Source organism: Hyla sarda, chromosome 1 (assembly GCF_029499605.1).
Source record: "Hyla sarda isolate aHylSar1 chromosome 1, aHylSar1.hap1, whole genome shotgun sequence".
In the NCBI taxonomy this organism is placed as follows: domain Eukaryota; kingdom Metazoa; phylum Chordata; class Amphibia; order Anura; family Hylidae; genus Hyla; species Hyla sarda.
Genome location: NC_079189.1, coordinates 267,953,419 through 267,977,596, shown reverse-complemented (window position 1 = coordinate 267,977,596; position 24,178 = coordinate 267,953,419). Strand labels below are relative to the sequence as shown.

The window sequence follows — 24,178 nt, the reverse complement described above, 5'->3', positions numbered from 1 at the left end:
TTGTGGTCCAGAAGAGAGGTCCTGGGAACCTGAGGCCAACATTCTTGACAAAGAGCTTGTCCGCAGATTCCTGGGCTCCAAAAGGAGGGGGAGACCAAAGGGGTGGTACTGTTACACCGAGCGCTCCAGGTCCCTGTTCCTCCCCGGATGCGCTCGCGGCGGTCTTCTGTGTGCAACGCCCCGGTCAGACCCGCTGACCGGGAGCGCTGCTCTAGTATCCCGGCGGGGATGCGATCCACATTGGGGGACGCGCCCGCCCGCGGGTCGCATCCCAATTCTCTCACCTGCCCTGTCCTCCTTCTGTTCCGTCCCGGCGCGCGCGGCCCCGCTCTCTAGGGCGCACGCGCACCAGCTCTCTGAAATTTAAAGGGCCAGTGCGCCACTAATTGGTGCCTAGCTTAATCAAGTGTAACCCACTTCCCCTTACTGTCCCTGCCGGATATTGTTGCCTTTGTGCCAGTGAAAGAGTTTTTATGAGCCCTTTGCCTGTGTATCCAGACCCTTGCTGTTGCCCCTGACTACGAACCATTACCATCTGCCCTGACCTTCTGCTACATTTGACCTTGCCTTGTTTCCCACGCCAGTCTCAGCTGCCAGAGGGGTTGAGTCGCTACCGGGTGGAACGACCTGGGGGTTACCTGCCGCAGCAAGTCCATCCCGCTTTGCGGCGGGCTCTGGTGAAAACCAGTAACCCCTTAGATTCCGTTCCCCTGGTACGGCCCACGCCATCGCCTCTCTGGCACAGAGGATCCACTACCAGTGTCCTCCCTGCATACCAGTCCGGATCCTGACACCCGCACCCTCAATGCAAGTCTATGGGAGGGGGCATGGCAACTGTCACGCCCACTCCCATAGACTTGTATTGAGGAGGCGGGGCTTCAATGAAGGCATACATTTTTTGTCTTTATCAAGTGATTGGTCCCTGTAAAATTTTGAATAGAAGAAAGGAACTGTTCAGAGTAGGAGAGGTTTGTTATGGGGATTTGTTCCTACTCTGGACAGTTCCTGACACGGACAGAGGTGTCAGCAGAGAGAACTGTGGTTAGACTGGAAAGAAGTACACAACTTTCAACTTTCAACTTTCAACTTTCAGCATCTGATAAGTACTGAAAGGCTTAAGATGTTAAACTCAACATAATTTACAAATCTTCAACAATAATGAAGAGGTACAGAATGAATCGCACTCACCACTCTGATGTTCCCAAGAAGACGATCCTTTATTGCATAGATGGTTATAGCAGCATGTTACAGAAGGATGATATACATCAAGCGAGGAGGGAGAGCAGACGCTCTCGAGACGCAGGGGCACACAGGTGGGTGGCAACTAGTTTTGTGTCAGCCGACGCTTCCGGCCAGGTGTGTGTCCCACCTGTGTGCCCCTGCGTCTCGTGAGCGGCTGCTCTCCCTCCCCGCTTGATGGATATCATCCTTCTGTAACATGCTGCTATAACCATCTATGCAATAAAGGATCGTCTTCTTGGGAACATCATAGTGGTGAGTGCGATTCATTCTGTACCTTTTCATTATTGTTGAAGATTTGTAAATTATGTTGAGTTGAACATCTTAAGCCTTTCAGTACTTATCAGATGCTGTATTCTACAGAGAAAGTTATGTAGTTCTTTCCAGTCTGACCACAGTTCTCTCTGCTGACACCTCTGTCTGTGTCAAGAACTGTGGCGAGTGTGATTTATTCTGTACCTCTTCATTATTGTTGAAACAAGTTTGTCTACACACCAGCTTTTGCTGGGTTGAAGCCGCACCGCCCACCTTCCCACACCATAGCAGCAGGTGTTCCGTATAGCAGTTCTTCCACTCACCTCTACAGATGGCTACCTTATTGCTCAGCAGTGCCTGGACGTTATTTTGTTTCTTTGCATAGTGTTATAATTTACATCACACTGGGTCGGTCCTGGCTGCTAACGATAGCCGGCACCCTGGGCTAACAGCGCGCGGCGATCAAAGTTGACCGCCGCGATCAGACCGCCGCGATCAGACGCGGCGATCAAAGTTGACCGCCGCGTCTGAAAAAGAAATAAACGGTTCCCGGCAGCTCATGTTCCGATCAGCTGGGACGCAGGCGGAGGTCTCCTTACCTGACTCCGCGACGTCCTATCATCGATTGATTGCTCCAAGCCTGAGCTACAGGCTTCAGCAATCAAGCCCCTATCTGACTGATCCGTGCAAAGCTATGGCTTTGCAGGGATCAGCATAGGAGATCAGTGTGTGCAGTGTTATAGCCCCCTATGGGAGCTATAGCACTGCAAAAAAAAAGTGAAAAAAAAAGTTAACAAAGGTCATTTAACCTCTTCAGGATGCAGGGCGTATGGATATGCCCTGCATTCTGAGTCCTTAAGGACGCAGGGCGTATCCATACGCCCGTGGGAATTCCGTTCCCCACCGCTAGCCGGTTGGGGACCAGAGCTGGATGCCTGCTGAAATCGTTCAGCAGGCATCGCGGCATATCGCCCAGGAGGGTCATTATGGCCCCCCCATGTCGGCGATGGCCGCAGATCGCTGGACAATTCAGTCCAGCGATCTGCGGCGATTCCGGGTCAATCGGGTCTCCGGTGACCCGGAATTACTGGCTGATCGGGGCCGTCAGACGGCCCTGAACAGCCATAGCCAGCAGGGGTGAGGTGGCACTGGTGCCACCTCACGATCGCCCTGATTCGTCGGACGGTTTACCGGCCGACCAATCAGGGCACCTGCTGCGGGTGTCACTCCCGACGTGGACCCCGATCACCGGCGTCCCTGTTGGGATCGGGGTCCCAGGAGCGACGGCGGCGAGGGACTGACCTGTGTCCCAGAGCAGCAGTAGGAGGTGAGTGACAGCCTCCTGCTGTTGCTTAGCAACAGCTCCCAGCATGCAAAAAGGGCATGCTGGGAGCTGTAGTTATGCAACAGCAGGAGGCACATTTTTTCTATGGAAAAGTGTACCTTCAGCTGTTGTATAACTACAACTCCCAGCTTGCACAAACAGCTAAAGTGCATGCTGGGAGTTGTAGTGGTGCATCTGCTGGTTGCATAATTACAACTCTCAGCATGCCGTTGGCTGTCGGTGACTGCTGAGAGTTGTAGTTTTGCAACAGCTGAAGGCACACTGGTTGTGAAACTCAGATTTTTTTTTTTTACCTAACTCAGTGTTTCACGACCGGTGTGCCTCCAGCTGTTGCAAACTACAACCCCCAGCATGCACCGTATATGCTGGGAGTTGTAGTTTTGCAACAGCTGGAGGCACACTGGTTGTGAAACAGTGAGTTAGGTCACAAACTCAGTGATACATAACCAGTGTGCCTACAGCTGTTGCAAAACTAAAACTCTCAGCATGTACAGTCTGTCAGCGCATGCTGGGAGTTGTAGTTTTGCAACAGCTGGCTGTTCCCCCCTCCACAATGTGAATGTACAGGGTACATTCACATGGGTGGAGGTTTACAGTTAGTATCCGGCTGCAAGTTTGAGCTGCGGCAAATTTTCTGCCGCAGCTCAAACTGCCAGCGAGAAACTACTGTGAACCCCCGCCCGTGCGACTGTACCCTAAAAACACTACACTACACTAACACAAAATAAAATAAAAAGTAAAAAACACTACATAAACACATACCCCTACACAGCCCCCCTCCCCTCCCCAATAAAAATTAAAAACGTCTGGTACGCCACTGTTTGCAAAACAACAACTCCCAGTATTGCCGGATAGCCGTTGACTGTCCAAGCATGCTGGGAGTTTTACAACAGCTGGAGGCACCCTGTTTGGGAATCACTGGCGTAGAATACCCCTATCCAATCCCTAATTTAGGCCTCAAATGCGCAAGGCGCTCTCACTTTGGAGCCCTGTCGTATTTCAAGGCAACAGTTTAGGGTCACATATGGGGTATCGCCGTACCTGGGAGAAATTGTGTTACAAATTTTGGGGGGTATTTTCTGCTTTTACCCTTTTTAAAAATGTAAATTTTTTAGGAAAACAAGCATTTTAGGTAAAAAAAAATTTTTTTTTTATATATGCACAAAGTCGTGAAACACCTGTGGGGTATAAAGGTTCACTTAACCCCTTGTTACGTTCACCGAGGGGTCTAGTTTCCAAAATAGTATGCCATGTGTTTTTTTTTTGCTGTCCTGGCACCATAGGGGCTTCCTAAATGCGACATGCCCCCAGAGCAAAATTTGCTCTCAAAAAGCCAAATATCACTCCTTCTCTTCTGAGCATTGTAGTTCGCCCGTAGTGCACTTCAGGCCAACTTATGGCGTACCTCCATACTCAGAACGGATGGGGTTACAAATTTTGTTGGGTATTTTCTGCTATTAACCCTTGCAAAAACGTGAAATTTTGGGGAAACACATTTTTGGGACATACTTTTATTTATTTTTTTACATATGCAAAAGTCGTGAAACACCTGTGGGGTATTAAGGCTCACTTTTTTCCTTGTTACGTTCCTCAAGGGGTCTAGTTTCCAAAATGGTATGCCATGTTTTTTTTTTTTGCTGTTCTGGCACCATAGGGGCTTCCTAAATACAACATGCCCCCCAAAAACCATTTCAGAAAAACATACTCTCCAAAATCCCCTTATCGCTCCTTCGCTTCTGAGCCCTCTACTGCGCCCGCCAAACACTTTACATAGACATATGAGGTATGTCCTTACTCGAGAGAAATTGGGCTACAAATATAAGTATACATTTTCTCCTTTTACCCCTTGTAAAAATTCAAAAATTGGGTCTACAAGAACATGCGAGTGTAGAAAATGAAGATTTTGAATTTTCTCCTTCACTTTGCTGCTATTCCTGTGAATCACCTAAAGGGTTAAAATGCTGACTGAATGTCATTTTGAATACTTTGGGGTTGCAGTTTTTATAATGGTGTCATTTATGGGGTATTTCTAAGATGAAGACCCTTCAAATCCACTTCAAACCTGAACTGGTCCCTGAAAAATTGTGAATTTGGAAATTTTGTGAAAAATTGGAAAATTGCTGCTGAAATTTGAAGCCCTCTGATGTCTTCCAAAAGTAAAAACACGTCAATTTTATGATGCAAACATAAAGTGGACATATTGTATATGTGAATAAAAATTTTTTTTTGGGAATATCCATTTTCCTTACAAGCAGAGAGCTTCAAAGTTAGAAAAATGCAAAAATTTTGAATTTTTCATCAAATTTGGGGATTTTTCACCAAGAAAGGATGCAAGTTACCACAAAATTTTACCACTATGTTAAAGTAGAATATGTCACGAAAAAACAGTCTCGGAATCAGAATGATAACTAAAAGCATTCCAGAGTTATTAATGTTTAAAGTGACAGTGGTCAGAATTGCAAAAAACGGCCGAGTCCTTAAGGTGAAAAAGGGCTAAGTCCTTAAGGGGTTAAAGGGGTACTCCGGTGAAAACCTTTTTTCTTTTAAATCAACTGGTGGCAGAAAGTTAAATATATTTGTAAATTACTTCTATTAAAATATGTTAAACCTTCCTGTACTTATTAGCTGCTGAATACTACAGAGGAAATTATTTTCTTTTTGGAACGCTCTCTGATGACATCATGAGCACAGTTCTCTCTGCTGACGATATTATAATAATAATAACATGCAAGGTAGAAAAGTAACAGGGACGTCACTCACTGGGATGCAGTAAAAACGTTTCCTTTATTTCAACAGTGCAGACATACGAGCACGAACATCGGGAGCCACAGCCAAACAGCCGCGAGCCGGGTAACAGCTGTGTCACGTGTCTTCACACGCTTCTTCAGACCCTACCTTTTCCGGCTACAAGTCACCTTAAATCTACTCCCACCTGGTGACGTGTAGGGATCAGGTGTACAATTAGAAATACAAAACAGTACAAAATTTAAAAACCAATATAGAAAGACAAAAGGCTGAAGCAATGCAACACTACCAAAAATATTAAAGAAACAGGCTATAGTCTAATCTTTCATTCAGGCAGAGGTTGTCCGCTGCATCTAGTTTAATAATCCATTTAGCTTCCGCTTGTAGCAAGATTTTCTTTCTGTCTTGATTTTCTTTGCAGCGGACAACCTCCAAGCCCTGAAAGACTAGAGTATCATGCAAGCCATTATGGATGGAATTCATATGTTCAATGAACCTGGGGACTCCTTTTCTGGATCTGATGGAGTATACATGTTCTCTAAAACGGGTATTCATAGATCGTTTCGTACTCCCTACATAAAATCTCTTGCATGCACATATCATAACATAAACTACCCACTGGGTTCTGCAGGTGATCAGCATTTTTTTTTTTGCAACCATTATAATAATAATAACGCTTTATTTACTGTTGTCCTTAGTGGGATTTAAACCAAGTCCCCAGCACTGCAAGGCAGCAGTGCTAACCACTGAGCCACCATGCTGCCCTTAGCATACATCTGTTATGCATGTTTGCTAAAATGGACAAAGATGTCAACAGAGAGCACTGTGCTCGTGATGTCATCAGTGTTTCAAAAAGAAAGGAATTTCCTCTGTAGCATTCAGCAGCTAAGTACTGGAAGGATTAAGATTTTTTAATAGAAGTAATTTACAAATATGTTTAACTTTCTGCCATCAGTTGATTTAAAAGAAAAAAGGTTTTCACCGGAGTACCCCTTTAACCCTTCCCTAATAAAAGTTTGACTCACCCCCATTTTCACATAAAAAAACCTGTGTAAATAAAAATTAACATATTTGGTATCGCCGCGTGCGTAAATGTCCGAACTATAAAATTATATAATTAATTAAACCGCACGGTCAATGGCGTACACGAAAAAAAATTCAAAAGCCCAAAACAGCGTATTTTTGGTCACTTTTTATATCATAAAAAAAATGAATAAAAAGCAATCAAAAAGTCATCAGATCAACACAAAAATGGTACCGATAAAAACTTAAGAACACGGCGCAAAAAATTAGCCCTCATACCAGCCCTTACACGGAAAAATAAAAAAGTTACAGGGGTCAGAAAAGGACAATTTTAAACGTATACATTTTCCTGCATGTAGTTATGATTTTTTTCAGAAGTGCGACAAAATCAAACCTATATAAGTAGGGTATCATTTTAACAGTATGAACCTACAGAATAAAGATAAGGTGTAATTTTGACCAAAAAATGCACTGCGTAGAAACGGAAGCCCCCAAAAATTACAAAATTAAATTTTTTCTTCAATTTTGTCGCACAATGATTTTTTTTTCTGTTTCGCCGTGGATTTTTTGGTAAAATGACTAATGTCCCTGCAAAGTAGAATTGGTGGCGCAAAAAATAAGCCATTATATGGATTTTTAGGTGCAAAATTGAAAGCGTTATGATTTTTAGAAGGTGATGAGGAAAAAATGAATATGCAAAAACGAAAAAACGCTGAGTCCTTAAGGGGTTAAGAAGCCCTGCGTTAGTCAATACTATATGCACTAACTAATTTATAAAATGCTGTATACAAACTTTTTTTATGTTAGGTGGTTTTCGAGTGGAGAAGATTTATCAATAGATTTACATCAGAATTGTACTTACATAAAAATATAAAGTTTAGGACAAACACCATATGAAGCTCCTATGCCACTTTTGACTATGTCATTGTGTAAAAAAAAGTGCTTAGGAGTTAAGGGTAATAGGGAGGAATTCGTAAAATGTTAGTGGTCGTGTTTGCACATATGCAAAATGGGCACCGTTGCTTGATGCTTATCCTCAAATAAATACACATCTACCAAATAGAAATAGTAGAATTTGCTAAATTATGTATTATATATTATAAATAAATATATAAATGCGATAATAATAACAAACTTGCACAATTTTAGAATGTCTAGTCTTAGTAAAACTAAGCAAGATTTTGAATATGTCCCCCACAGTCCTTAACCCCTTAACGACCACGAGCATAAGCGTGCCTCATACCCGGCAGGTCCCGGTTTCTATCAGCAGCCAGGACCCACGGCTAATACCTGACATCGCCGATCGGGCTGATGTACGGTATTAACCCTTTAGACGCCGCAATCTAATTTGACAGCAGCGTCTTAAATGGGAGAAAAGCGTTGCCTGTTAGCGCAGTGGGCTGTTCGGGACCGCCGCAGTGAAATCGTGGTATCCTGAACAGCTGAGAGGACAGCTGTCCATCCGCCATCCGATCGTCAATCTGCTGCTCCATGTCTGAGATCCAGACTGAAGCAGCAGAGAACCGATAACACTGATCAATGCAATGCTATGGCTTTGCATTGATCAGTGTCTGCAATCAAGGTATTGCATGTTATAGTCCCCTATAGGGGCTATAAAATTGCAAAAGAAAAAGTGTAAAAAAATTGTTAATAAATGTGATTTAACCCCTTTACTAATAAAAGTTTGAATCATCCCCCTTTTCCCATTTAAAAAAAAAGTGTAAATAAAAATAAACATATATGTGGTATCGCCACGTGGGTAAATGTCCGAACGATGAAAATATAATGTTAATTAAACTGCACAGTTAATGGTGTACACGTAAAAAATTCCTACGTTTTGGTCACTTTGTATACCCTAAAAAATTTTTATTAAAGGCGATCAAAAAGTCCGATAAAAACTTCAGATCATGGTGCAAAAAATTAGCCCTCATATATCTCTGTATACGGAAAAATGAAAAAAGTTATAGGGGTCAGAAATGACAATTTTACACATAAATTTTGGTGCATGTAGTTATAATTTTTTTTTAAGTAGTAAAATTAAATAAAGCCTATTTAAATTAGGTATCCTTGTAACCATATGGACCTACAGAATAAATATATGGTGTCATTTTTCCAAAAAAAGTGTACTGCATTGAATCGGAAGCCCTCAAAAGTTACAAAATCGCGTTTTTTTTATTTTTTATTTTGCCCCACAAATATTTTTTTTCTGGTTTTGCCATACATTTTGTGGTGCAATGATTGATGTCATTATAAAGTACAATTTGTGGCTCAAAAAATAAGCCCTCATATGGGTCTGTAGGTGCATGTAGTGTTATGATTTTTAAAAGGTGATGAGGAAAAAACGAAAATGCAAAAACTGAAAAACCTTAAGGGGTTTAAAATACAAACACCTAGAAAATGTACAGGCTTTTCTTTTTCTTATTTTCTTTTTTATTATTTTTAAAATTACTAACATTATACCATGGATGTTTCTATAACTGTAATCTTTGTTATCCAATAGGAGGAGTGCAGAAACTTTGTGAAAGTCCTTCTTTTGCATGGAGAAACCCTGTTTGCTTGTGGAACAAATGCTTTCAACCCCATATGTGCAGACTTCAGTGTGAGTAATTGTATAAATGTTGATTATTCAAGAGTAACTTTAAGTTGCCCAAACCAAAACATTGTGATAGTAGGAACATTAAAAACATGATAGTAGGTACATTAAAAACTTTTTTTTAATGGGCCAGTTAAAAATATTTTAATGCATTACACTAACCAAGGTTTAAGGTTCCTAATTATCTATTTTATATGTTATTAAAATGTTACGCAAAATTCACAATTGTTGGCAATGTTCACGTGTTGATTAGAGCTGTTGTGAATCAATTGTTGTGGATTTGCTGCAGGTTTTGACCTATTAAACTGAATAGAAAAATCTAAATCTCCATTAAATCAGCAGTAAATCTAAATATTGGATGATAACTTCACACACTGCAAATTTTCTTTAACTGATCTGCACCAGATGTGCAATTGATTTTAAAGGAGTGCAGTGGTGCAGGGACACTTATCCCCTATCCAAAGGATAGGGCTTCAACCGCTGGGATGAAAATCAAATGAAAAATATAGCTGCAAGCAGAAATACAGGTGGCCAAGCTGCACAGCCAGATTATGGCACATGATTGCTGTGTCCCCTGATGGTGGGGAAGGTGATCTTGGACATGTCTGCTAATTTTCACATTATTCTGACCAGCAATTTCAGAGTAAACTATGTTTACAGATTATTGCGCTATCCAATATGGTCCCCAAATCTTGTGATCAGTTGTGGTACAGAAAGTGATCACGAATATGTGTGCTAATTTTCACATTGTTCTGACCAGCAATTTCAGAGAAAACTATATATGCAGAATATTGCGCAATCCAATATGGCCGTCAAATCTTGTGATCAATTGTGGTAATGAAAGTGAGCACTCTACCATTGTGCAAAGAAACATAACATTTAGATTAACAGTCTACATCAGAGGTACTCAATTATTTTTAGTGAGGGTCCGCTCATTCAGGTATGCCATCCGGTAAAGGTCAGAGCTGAATCCTAAAGCCTGGTTCACACCTCGCGGCCTCAAAAGAAATAGCAAACGAGCAACTGAAGTGCGGAAGATGTATGACCTGAATACTGCAACACACTGTACCACGGAATATAATACTGCCACGCACTGTACCCCTGAATATAAAACTACCGCAAACTGTACCCTCTGAATATAATGCCACTCACTGAGCCCCTGGTATATTACTGACACACACTAGGCCCCTGGTATATTAGTGCCACGCACTGGGCCCGATATATAACGGCCACACACTGTACATCCTGACTATAATACTGCCACACACTGTACCCCTGAATATAATACTTTCACACTGGGCCCCTGGTGTATTACTGCCACACACTGTACCCCTGAATATAATACTTTCACACTGGGCCCCTGGTGTATTACTGCCACACACTGTACCCCTGAATACTTCAACCCACTGTGCCCCTGAAAATAATTCTGCCACACACTGTACCCCCTGAATATAATACTGCCACACATTGGGCTCCTCGTATATTACTGACACATGCTATTCCCCTGCAATATTACTGCCACACGTTGTTCCCCTGCAGTAATACTGCCACACGCTATGCCCCCATATACATTTTCGACAAATACTGTGCCCTGTACCAACTAATTGTACCTCTGTGTACCTAAAACAATTAATGACGCCACTGTGTCCCCACAATTAATGATGCCACTGTGCCCCCACAATGAATGATGCCACTGTGACCCCAGAATTAATGATGCCACTGTGACCCCAGAATTAATCATGCCACTGTGCCCCACAGAATTAATCAGGCCACTGTGCCCCACAGAATTAATCATGCCATTGTGCCCCCAGAATAACTGATGCCACTGTGCTGCACAGAATTAATGATGCCATTGTGCCCCCAGAATTAATCATGCCACTGTGCCCCCAGAATTAATGATGCCACTGTGCTGCACAGAATTACTGATGCCACTGTGTTGCACAGAATTACTGATGCCACTGTGCTGCACAGAATTAATGATGCCACAGTGCCCCCAGATTTGATGATGCCACTGTGCCCCCAGAATTAATGATGCCACTATGCCCCCCAGAAATAATGATGCCACTGTGCCCCCAGAATTACTGATGCCACTGTGCTGCACAGAATTAATGATGCCACTGTGCCCCCAGAATTAATGATGCCACAGTGCCCCCAGATTTGATTATGCCACTGTGCCACCAGAATTAATGATGCCACTGAGCCCCCAGAATAACTGATGCCACTGTGTCGCCAGAATTGATGATGCCACTGTGCCCCCAGAATTAATGATGCTACTGTGCCCCCAGAATTAATTATGCCACTCTGCTGCACAGAATGAATGATGCCACTGTGCCCCCAGAATTACTGATGCCACTGTGCCCCCAGAATTAATGATGCCACTATGCCCCCCAGAAATAATGATGCCACTATGCCCCCCAGAAATAATGATGCCACTGTGCTGCACAAAATTGATTATGCCACTGTGCCCCCAGATTTGATGATGCCAATGTGCCCCCAGATTTGATGATGCCACTGTGCCCCCAGATCTGATGATGCCACTGTGCCCCCAGATTTGATGATGCCACTGTGCCCCCAGATTTGATGATTCCACTGTGCCCCCAGATTTGATGATGCCACTGTGCCCCCAGATTTGATGATGCCACTGTGCCCCCAGATTTGATGATGCCACTGTGCCCCCAGATTTGATGATGCCACTGTGCCCCCAGATTTGATGATGCCACTGTGCCCCCAGATTTGATGATGCCACTGTGCCCCCAGATTTGATGATGCCACTGTGCCCCCAGATTTGATGATGCCACTGTGCCCCCAGATTTGATGATGCCACTGTGCCCCCAGATTTGATGATGCCACTGTGCCCCCAGATTTGATGATGCCACTGTGCCCCCAGATTTGATGATGCCACTGTGCCCCCAGATTTGATGATGCCACTGTGCCCCCAGAATTAATGATGCCACTGTGCCCCCAGAATTAATGATGCCACTGTGCCAGCAAAATTAATGATGCCACTGTGCCCCCAGAATTAATGATGCCACTGTGCCCCCAGAATTAATGATGCCACTGTGCCCCCAGAATTAATTATGCTACTGTACCCCCAGAATTAATTATGCCACTGTGCCCCCAGAATTAATGATGCCATTGTGCCAACAGAATAAAGAAAATGTGCCACACAGAATTGATGATGCCACTGTGCCCCAGAATTGATGATGCCACTGTGCCCCCAGAATTAATGATGCCACTGTGCCCCCAGAATTAATGATGCCACTGTGCCCCCAAAATTAATGATGCCACTGTGCCCCCAGAATTAATGATGCCACTGTGCCCCCAGAATTACTGATGCCACTTTGCTGCACAGAATTAATGATGCCACTGTGCCCCCAGAATTAATGATGCCACAGTGCCCCCAGAATTAATGATGCCACAGTGCCCCCAGATTTGATTTTGCCACTGTGCCCCCAGAATTAATGATGCTACTGTGCCACCAGAATTAGTGATGCCACTGAACCCCCAGAATAACTGATGCCACTGTGTCGCCAGAATTGATGATGCCACTGTGCCCCCAGAATTAATGATGCCACTGTGCTGCACAGAATGAATGATGCCACTGTGCTGCACAGAATTACTGATGCCACTGTGCCCCCAGAATTAATGATGCCACTATGCCCCCCAGAAATAATGATGCCACTGTGCCCCCAGAATTACTGATGCCACTGTGCTGCACAGAATTAATGATGCCACTGTGCTGCACAGAATTAATGATGCCACTGTGCTGCACAGAATTACTGATGCCACTGTGCCCCCAGAAATAATGATGCCACTGTGCCCCCAGAATTACTGATGCCACTGTGCTGCACAGAATTAATGATGCCACTGTGCTGCACAGAATTAATGATGCCACTGTGCCCCCAGAATTAATGATGCCACTGTGCCCCCAGAATTAATGATGCCACTGTGCCCCCAGAATTAATGATGCCACTGTGCCCCCAGAATTAATGATGCCACTGTGCTGCACAGAATTAATGATGCCACTGTGCTGCACAGAATTAATGATGCCACAGTGCCCCCAGATTTGATGATGCCACTGTGCCCCCAGAATTAATGATGCCACTATGCCCCCCAGAAATAATGATGCCACTGTGCCCCCAGAATTACTGATGCCACTGTGCTGCACAGAATTAATGATGCCACTGTGCCCCCAGAATTAATGATGCCACAGTGCCCCCAGATTTGATGATGCCACTGAGCCCCCAGAATAACTGATGCCACTGTGTCGCCAGAATTAATGATGCCACTGTGCCCCCAGAATTAATGATGCCACTGTGCCCCCAGAATTAATGATGCCACTGTGCCCCAAGAATAACTGATGCCACTCTGCTGCACAGAATGAATGATGCCACTGTGCCCCCAGAATTACTGATGCCACTGTGCCCCCAGAATTACTGATGCCACTATGCCCCCCAGAAATAATGATGCCACTGTGCTGCACAAAATTAATGATGCCACTGTGCTGCACAGAATTGATTATGCCACTGTGCCCCCAGATTTGATGATGCCAATGTGCCCCCAGATTTGATGATGCCACTTTGCCCCCAGATCTGATAATGCCACTGTGCCCCCAGATCTGATGATGCCACTGTGCCCCCAGATCTGATGATGCCACTGTGCTGCACAGAATTAATGATGCCACTGTGCTGCACAGAATTAATGATGCCACTGTGCTGCACAGAATTAATGATGCCACTGTGCTGCACAGAATTAATGATGCCACTGTGCTGCACAGAATTAATGATGCCACTGTGCTGCACAGAATTAATGATGCCACTGTGCTGCACAGAATTAATAATGCCACTGTGCTGCACAGAATTAATGATGCCACTGTGCTGCACAGAATTAATGATGCCACTGTGCTGCACAGAATTAATGATGCCACAGTGCCCCCAGATTTGATGATGCCACTGTGCCCCCAGAATTAATGATGCCACTATGCTCCCCAGAAATAATGATGCCACTGTGCCCCCAGAATTACTGATGCCACTGTGCTGCACAGAATTAATGATGCCACTGTGCTGCACAGAATTAATGATGCCACAGTGCCCCCAGAATTAATGATGCCACAGTGCCCCCAGATTTGATTATGCCACTGTGCCACCAGAATTAATGATGCCACTGAGCCCCCAGAATAACTGATGCCACTGTGTCGCCAGAATTGATGATGCCACTGTGCCCCCAGAATTAATGATGCCACTATGCCCCCCAGAAATAATGATGCCACTGTGCTGCACAAAATTAATGATGCTACTGTGCTGCACAGAATTGATTATGCCACTGTGCCCCCAGATTTGATGATGCCAATGTGCCCCCAGATTTGATGATGCCACTGTGCCCCCAGATCTGATGATGCCACTGTGCCCCCAGATCTGATGATGCCACTGTGCCCCCAGATCTGATGATGCCACTGTGCCCCCAGATCTGATGATGCCACTATGCCCCCCAGAATTACTGATGCCACTGTGCTGCACAAAATTAATGATGCCACTGTGCTGCACAGAATTAATGATGCCACTGTGCTGCACAGAATTAATGATGCCACTGTGCTGCACAGAATTAATGATGCCGCTGTGCTGCACAGAATTAATGATGCCACTGTGCACCCAGATTTGATGATGCCATTGTGCCCCCAGAATTAATGATGACACTTTGCCCCCAGAATTAATGATGCCACGGTGCCAGCAAAATTAATGATGCCACTGTACCCACAGAATAACTGATGCCACTGTGCCCCCAGAATTAATGATGCCACTGTGCCCCAGAATTAAGGATGCCATTGTGCCACCAGAATTAATAAAGCAAATGTGCCACACAGAATTGATGATGCCACTGTGCCCCCAGAATTGATGATGCCACTGTGCCCCCAGAATTAATGATGCCACTGTGCCCCCAGAATTAATGATGCCACTGTGCCCCCAGAATTAATGATGCCACTGTGCCCCCAGAATTAATGATGCCACTGTGCCCCCCGAATTAATGATGCCACTGTGCCCCCAGAATTAATGATGCCCCTGTGTCCCCCCAAAATTAATGATGCCCCTGTGCCCCCAGAATTAATGATGCCACTGTGCCGCACAGAATTACTGATGCCACTGTGCCACACAGAATTACTGATGCCACTGCACCTCCCAGAATTAATGATGCAACTGTGCTGCACAGAATTTATGATGCCACTCTGCAACCAGATTTGATGATGCCACTGTGCCCCCAGAATTAATGATGCCACTCTGCCCCCAGAATTAATGATGCCACTGTGCCCCCAGAATTAATGATGCCACTGTGCCCCCAGAATAACTGATACCACTGTGTCATCAGAATTAATGATGCCACTGTGCCACCAGAATTAATGATGCCACTGTGCCACCAGAATTAATGAAGCAAATGTGCTGCACAGAATTGATGTTGCCACTGTGCCTCCAGAATTGATAATGTCCCTGTGCCCCAGAATTAATGATGCCAATGGGCCACCAGAATTAATGATGCCACTGGGCCACCAGAATTAATGATGCCACTGGGCCACCAGAATTAATGATGCCACTGGGCCACCAGAATTAATGATGCTACTGTGTCGCACAGAATTACTGATGCCACTGTGTCCCCCAGAATTAATTATGTAACTGTTCTACACAGAATTAATGATGCCACTGTGCCCCCAGAATTAATGATGCCACTGTGCCCCCAGAATTAATGATGCCACTGTGCCCCCAGAATTAATGATGCCACTGTACCACCAGAATTAATGATGCCACTGTGCCACCAGAATAACTGATGCCACTGTGTCCCCAGAATAACTGATGCCACTGTGTCACAAAGAATTACTGATGCCACTGTGTCACACAGAATTACTGATGCCACTGTGCCACCAGAATTGATGATGCAACTGTGCTGCACAGAATTAATGATGCCACTGTGCCCCCAGAATTACTGATGCTACTGTGCCGCCCAGAATTACTGATGCCACTGTGCCTCACAGAATTTATGATGCCACTGTGCAACCAGATTTGATGATGCCACTGTGCAACCAGATTTGATGATGACACTGTGCCCCCAGAATGACTGATGCCACTGTGCCCCAGAATAACTGATCCCACTGTGCCCCAGAATAACTGATACCAGAATTGATGGTGCCACTAATGAAATAATGAAGCAAATGTGCCGCACATGTTGCACTGTGCCACCAGAATTAATGATGCCACTGTGCCCCCAAAATAACTGATGCCACTGTGCCGCACAGAATTACTGATGCCACTGTGCCGCACAGAATTACTGATGCCACTGTGTTGCACAGAATTACTGATGCCACTGTGTCGCACAGAATTACTGATGCCACTGTGTCGCACAGAATTACTGATGCCACTGTGTCGCACAGAATTACTGATGCCACTGTGCCGCACAGAATTACTGATGCCACTGTGTCGCACAGAATTACTGATGCCACTGTGCCGCACAGAATTACTGATGCCACTGTGCCCCCAGAATTACTGATGCCACTGTGCCCCCAGAATTAATGATGCCACTGTGACGCACAGAATTACTGATGCCACTATGCCACCAGAATTAATGATGCCACTGTGCTGCAAATAATTAATGATGCCACTGTGCCCCCAGAATTAATAATGACACTGTGCCCCCAGAGTGAATGATGACACTGTGCCCTCAGAATTAATTATGCCACTGTACCCCACAGAGTTAATGATGTCACTGATCCCCCATATAAACTGTGCCCCCACATGAACTTTGCCACTGTGACTCTCCAGCTCCCATCATGAACATAAGGTCATGATGGGAGCTGTAGTTCTACAACAACTGGAGAGTCACAGATGGGGGAACACAAACGTTTACCTGACAGCTTAGGCTCGCCCCAGATCCCATGCTGATCCGCTGCTTTGACCTCTTCTAGTAAGGCCTGGCCAGAGCAGATGATGCAGGCAGTGGTATTCGCGCCACCTGCATCACAGGAGAAGCGCGGCTGGGCAGGTACACAGTGTTCCCTTGCTCTGGGCCACGGCTATTCATTTGCATCAGTGTCTTAAAGACACTACTACAAATTAATAAGGGGAGATCCGTCGGCCGGTCAGAATGACTGGCGGCCGTGGTCAAGATCTGGACCGTGGTCCACCAGTTGAGTACCCCTGGTCTACATATTACACACATTAAAAAAGTTACATTTTATTATTAATGTAAATGTTATTGGCGTTCAGTGGCCATATTGAATATGCAAATAAACAAGCTTCAACAACCTTGGTACAGGAGGTAATGTGTGCCAAATTATAAATTATTCAAATAGTTTCAGAGATTAAGATGTTTGTAAAATATTGTGCCATCCAATATGGCACCCAAACCATGTGATCAACAGACTTGTAATTAACAAATCTGGCTCTGAACAACATTTATGCCATGTATGGCAATTTCTTTATCTAGATCTGTAGCTTTAGCGGTTCCAAAGAAGAAGATTTTTGAATATTGTGCAAAAGTTGCCATAATATTGCCACAAAAAGATGGCAGCATGTGAGTTTAAGAGTTACAGTGCAGCATATATAAACACTAATACTAATAATAAAAAAAATAGCTGCAAGCAGCCATACAGGTGGCCAAGCTGCACAGCCAGGGTATAGCACACGATTGCTTTTATCCCTTATGGTGGAGAAGTTGATCATGAACATGTGTGCTAATTTTCACATTGTTCTAACCAGTAATTTAGGAAAAAGTATGCTTGCAAAATATTGTGCAATCCAAGATGGCAGCAAAATCTTGTAATCACATGTGGTACAGAAAGTGATCACGAACTTGTGTGTCAATTTTCACATTGTTGTGACCAATAGTTTTAGAGAAAACTATGGTTGCCGAATATTGAGCAATCCAAGATGGCGGCAAAATCTTGTGGTCCATGGTCGTACAAAAAAGTGATCACGAAAATGTGTGCTAATTTTCACATTATTCTGAGCTGCAATTTAAAAGAAAACTATTTTTGCAGAATATTGGGCAATCCAATATGGAGGAAAAATCTTGTGATCACATGTGGTACAGAAAGTGATCACGAACATGTGTGCTAATTTTCACACTATTCTGACCAATAGTTTTAGAGAAAACTATGTTTGCAGAATATTGCGCAATCCAAGATGGCAACCAAATCTGGTGATCAATTGTGGCACAGGACGGAAAGTAAGCACTCCATTGTGCAAAGAAATATAAGTTTTAGATTAACACACATTTAAAAATGTTATTGGTGTGCGGTGGCCATATTGAATATGCAAATAAACCGGCTTTAACAGCCTTGGTACAGGAGGTGACCATGAACATGTCTGCCAAATTATAAGTTATTCTAACAAACAGTTTCAGAGAAGAAGATAATATTGCGTAATCCAATATGGCGACCAAACCATGTGATCAAATACAGAAAGGGTTCATGAACATGTGTGCTAATTTTTACATTGTTCTGACCAATAATTTCAGAAAAAACTATGCTTGCATATATTGCACAATCCAATATGGCTGCCAAATTTTGTGATCAATTGTGGTACAGAAAGTGATGATGAACCTGAATGCTAATTTTTGCATGGTTCTGACCAGTAATATCAGAGAAAACTATGTATGCAGAATATTGCAATCCAAGATGGCAGCAAATGAACAAATAATCATCTTGATCATGTTATTATCACATACAACAATTTATACATCTGTGTCTTTAGTGGTTGAAGAGCAGCAGATATATGAATATTGTGCAAATACAAAAATGAATTATAATAATTAGTAAACATTGTGAAATACCATATTTTCAAGCATATAAGATGACTTTTTAACCCCGTGAAATGTTCTCAAAAGTCGTCTTATACGCTGGGTGCTGCAGTCGGCCAGGACGCCTGAGGTATGAATTATCCATACCGGGGCATCCCGGCTGAGATTAACTTCCCCAGTCACATTCAGTACATCCCTGTGTCCCGAAAGATCTTTTCGGGACATAAGGATGTCCTGGTTACCATTCTGCGGCTGCCCATTAACTTTAAAAACGCAGGGGCTGCTGGGAGGTAGCGCACGAAGGGACATCATGGACATTCCGTGCGTGCACCCATAGCAACAGCAGATCGGAGCAGCGAGTACGCGCGGGCATGGTAAGTTACCAGCAACTCATCTTCAGTGCTCCGACCACAGCTCCTCCGGTCCTGGGACCTACTGCTATGGCCTATAGGCCATAGCAGTAGATCGTGACCCCGGACCGGAGGAGCGGTGGTCGTAGCACTGAAGTGAGGCAGTACACAGACATACAGCCTCCAGCCATACACTGTATATGCCTGAAGGCTGTATGTCTGTGGGAGAACTATACTGCCAATCTAATGTGGGGGAACTACAATCTAATGTGTGGGAACTATAACCTAATGTGGCAGAAACTATACTGCCAATCTAATGTGGGGGAACTATAACCTAATGTGGCAGAAACTATACTGCCAATCTTCTGTGGGGGAACTACAACCTAATGTTGGGGGAACTATGCTGCCAACCTAATGTTGGGGGAACTATGCTGACAACCTAATGTTGGGGGAACTATGCTGACAACCTAATGTTGGGGGAACTATGCTGACAACCTAATGTTGGGGGAAGTATGCTGACAACCTAATGTTGGGGGAAGTATGCTGACAACCTAATGTTGGGGGAAGTATGCTGACAACCTAATGTTGGGGGAACTATGCTGACAACCTAATGTTGGGGGAACTATGCTGACAACCTAATGTTGGGGGAACTATGCTGACAACCTAATGTTGGGGGAACTATGCTGACAACCTAATGTTGGGGGAACTATGCTGACAACCTAATGTTGGGGGAACTATGCTGACAACCTAATGTTGGGGGAACTATGCTGACAACCTAATGTTGGGGGAACTATGCTGACAACCTAATGTTGGGGGAACTATGCTGACAACCTAATGTTGGGGGAACTATGCTGACAACCTAATGTTGGGGGAACTATGCTGACAACCTAATGTTGGGGGAACTATGCTGACAACCTAATGTTGGGGGAACTATGCTGACAACCTAATGTTGGGGGAACTATGCTGACAACCTAATGTTGGGGGAACTATGCTGACAACCTAATGTTGGGGGAACTATGCTGACAACCTAATGTTGGGGGAACTATGCTGACAACCTAATGTTGGGGGAACTATGCTGACAACCTAATGTTGGGGGAACTATGCTGACAACCTAATGTTGGGGGAACTATGCTGACAACCTAGTGTGGGGGGGAACTATGCTGACAACCTAATGTTGGTAGAACTATGCTGACAACCTAGTGTGGGGGGGAACTATACTGCCAACCTAATGTGGGGGAAACTATACTGGCAGCCTAATGTGGGGGGAACTATACTGCCAACCTAATGTGGGGGGAACTATAACCTAATGTGGGAGAAACTATACTGCCAACCTACTGTGGGGTAACTACAACCTAATGTGGGGGAACTACAACCTAATGTGTGGGGAACTATACTGCCAACCTAATGTCAGGGAACTATGCTGACAACCTAATGTTGGGGGCAGGGACGTGCACAGACATTTTGGAGGGCAGGGGCTCAAATAAAATAAAGGGCACTTTTCATTATAAAAAAAAAAATGTTAGTAAAAGCCTTACATATGTTTAAGGGGAACTCTAGTACAGAACATCTTACTCTCTCCTACTCACAGGATAGGGGATAAGTATCTGATTACAGGGGATCCGACCGCTGGGACCCCCTTCTATCTCCTGCCCAGCACCCCGGCTCTTCTCATGTATGAAGAGATCTAAGCACCGTCCATGGATTCCTGTCGACCACTGTCCTGTCGACCACTGCACAAAGCAGTGGCAAACACACCCCTCCATGTATCTCTGGCTCCCCCATAAAGATACATAGAGGGACATGTCGGCCACCTCTTCGCGCAGTGGTCAACAGTAATCCATGCACGGTGCTTAGATCGTTCAATACATGAGAAGAGCCAGGGTGCTGGGAAGGAGAGAGTGGGGGAGGTGGTCCCAGCGGTCGGACTCTGTGGATAGGGGATAAGATGTTCTGTATCAGAGTTCCCCTATAACAGAACACAATTCCTGAGGTAGGGGCCTCCGTTGTCATGTCAGCTAAATAGGACCCTGCATCACCCCATGTAGGTCCCGATCAGCCCCCCTAAAACCCACTGGCACCAGTAGTTTGCACTTTTAGATGCCGCAATCAAGTTTGATCACAGCATCTAAAGTGTTAGTGCCGGATATTGCTGTGATCACTGAGGTCTGGCATTAACTAATGTTGCTGATAACAGCCATTACTTACCAGTATTGAAGCAAATTCAGCTCCAGATCTCACTTCAAAGTCTAGTAGTGTTCCGCTCTCAAAACACTGACTGTGTGTGATTCTAAACGGACAGCTAAACACTTGTTAGAGACTCTAGTAAACAGAAGCCCATGCTTGTATTGTCCACCAGAGGAATCCAACTTTATTTTAGTCTGTGAAACTGCAATACAATACAATAACAACATATCAGAACACATGGAATCATTAACCTAGCATAAATGACAAATTACTAAGCAGAAAGGCACTTACAGGTGATGATGTCTTAAACCTCATGAGAGAGATAGATACATGCTGCCTGCACAGTGGAAGAGTGACCTCAAGATGGTGGAAGAGCTTCCTGGAACAAAGGTCACTTCCTGTCTGTTTAAGCTATCTGTGTAAGTAAAAGCTGATATTAACTTCTGCCACTAGATGGCAGTGGTAAACTACACAACCTATCATTATAATGCAGTTAACCTAAAAAGGCAGCACAAGTAGCCTCCTCTAGGTCAGGGGTCCTCAAACTTTTTAAATGGGGGGCCAGTTCACGGTCCCTCAGACCGTTGGAGGGCCGGACTATAGATATCAAAACATGAACACTATGCACACTTATATATCTTATTAGTGGACTACCACTTTAAGTACGCAGCACAGTTCCCCCCACATTAGGTTGGCAGTATAGATCCCCCCACATTAGGCTATAGTTCCCACACATTAGGGTTGGCAGTACAGTTCCCCCACATTAGGGTTGGCAAAACAGTTCCCCCACATTAGGTGCAGTACAATTCCCCCACATTAGGTGCAGTACAATTCCCCACATTAGGTGCAGTACAATTCCCCCACATTAGGTGCAGTACAATTCCCCACATTAGGTGCAGTACAGTTCCCCCACATTAGGTGCAGTACAGTTCCCCCACATTAGGGTTGGCAGTACAGTTCCCCCACATTAGGTGCAGTACAGTTCCCCCACATTAGGTGCAGTACAATTCCCCCACATTAGGTGCAGTATAATTCCCCCACATTAGGTGCAGTACAATTCCCCCACATTAGGTGCAGTACAATTCCCCACATTAGGTGCAGTACAATTCCCCCAAATTAGGTGCAGTACAATTCCCCACATTAGGTGCAGTACAGTTCCCCCACATTAGGTGCAGTACAGTTCCCCCACATTAGGGTTGGCAGTACAGTTCCCCCACATTAGGTGCAGTACAGTTCCCCCACATTAGGTGCAGTACAATTCCCCCACATTAGGTGCAGTATAATTCCCCCACATTAGGTGCAGTACAATTCCCCCACATTAGGTGCAGTACAATTCCCCACATTAGGTGCAGTACAATTCCCCCAAATTAGGTGCAGTACAGTTCCCCCACATTAGGTGCAGTACAGTTCCCCCACATTAGGTGCAGTATAGTCCCCCCCACATTAGGTGCAGTATAGTCCCCCCACATTAGGTGCAGTATAATGTTCGCCCACATTAGGTGCAGTACAATTTCCCCACATTAGGTGCAGTACAATTCCTCCACATTAGGTGCAGTACAGTCCCCCCACATTAGGTGCAGTACAGTTCCCCCACATTAGGTGCAGTACAGTTCCCCCACATTAGGTGCAGTATAATGTTCCCCCACATTAGGTGCAGTATAATGTTCCCCCACATTAGGTGCAGTATAATGTTCCCTCACATTAGGTGCAGTATAATGTTCCCCCACATTAGGAGTAGTATAATGTTCCCCCACATTAGGTGCAGTATAATGTTCCCCCACATTAGGTGCAGTATAATGTTCCCCCACATTAGGTGCAGTATAATGTTCCCCCACATTAGGTGCAGTATAATGTTCCCCCACATTAGGTTCAGTATAATGTTCCCCCACATTAGGTGCAGTATAGCTCCCCACATAAGGTGCAGCATGTTGCCCCACATTAGGTGCAGTATAGATCCCCCAAATGAGATGCAGTATAGCTCCCAACATTAGGTGCAGCATGTTCCCCCACATTAGGTGCAGTATAGTCCCCCACATTAGGTGCAGCATGTTCCCCCACATTAGGTGCAGTATAGATCTCCCACATTGGGTGCAGTATAGTTCCCCAAATTAGGTGCAGTATAGTTCCCCCATATTAGGTGCAGCATGTTCCCCCACATTAGGTGCAGTATAGATCCCCCAAATTAGGTGCAGTATAGATCCCCCAAATTAGGTGAAGTATAGCTCCTCACTTTAGGTGCTGTATAGTTCCCCACATTAGGTGCAGTACAATTCCCCCACATTAGGTGCAGTACAATTCCCCACATTAGGTGCAGTACAATTCCCCCAAATTAGGTGCAGTACAGTTCCCCCACATTAGGTGCAGTACAGTTCCCCCACATTAGGTGCAGTATAGTCCCCCCCCCACATTAGGTGCAGTATAGTCCCCTCCCACATTAGGTGCAGTATAATGTTCCCCCACATTAGGTGCAGTACAATTTCCCCACATTAGGTGCAGTACAATTCCCCCACATTAGGTGCAGCACAGTTCCCCCACATTAGGTGCAGCACAGTCCCCCCACATTAGGGGCAGTACAGTTCCCCCACATTAGGTGCAGTACAGTTCCCCCACATTAGGTGCAGTACAGTTCCCCCACATTAGGTGCAGTACAGTTCCCTCACATTA

The 24,178-nt window shown here is 44.7% G+C and overlaps 1 protein-coding gene across 7 annotated transcripts in view; it reads left to right on the top strand.

Annotated features, from left to right (window-relative positions):
• The window catches only part of SEMA6B (semaphorin 6B), a 974,413-nt gene that overhangs the window by 148,438 nt on the left and 801,797 nt on the right, over positions 1-24,178 (top strand). For 6 of the 7 annotated variants that reach the window (XM_056572065.1, XM_056572058.1, XM_056572042.1 and 3 more), the window contains one exon: positions 9,108-9,206. The exons of the other annotated variant lie outside the window; for it this stretch is intronic. In XM_056572065.1, the coding sequence (XP_056428040.1) occupies positions 9,108-9,206 (99 nt within the window). The remainder of the gene's footprint in view (positions 1-9,107; positions 9,207-24,178) is intronic. 7 annotated transcript variants of the gene reach the window in all.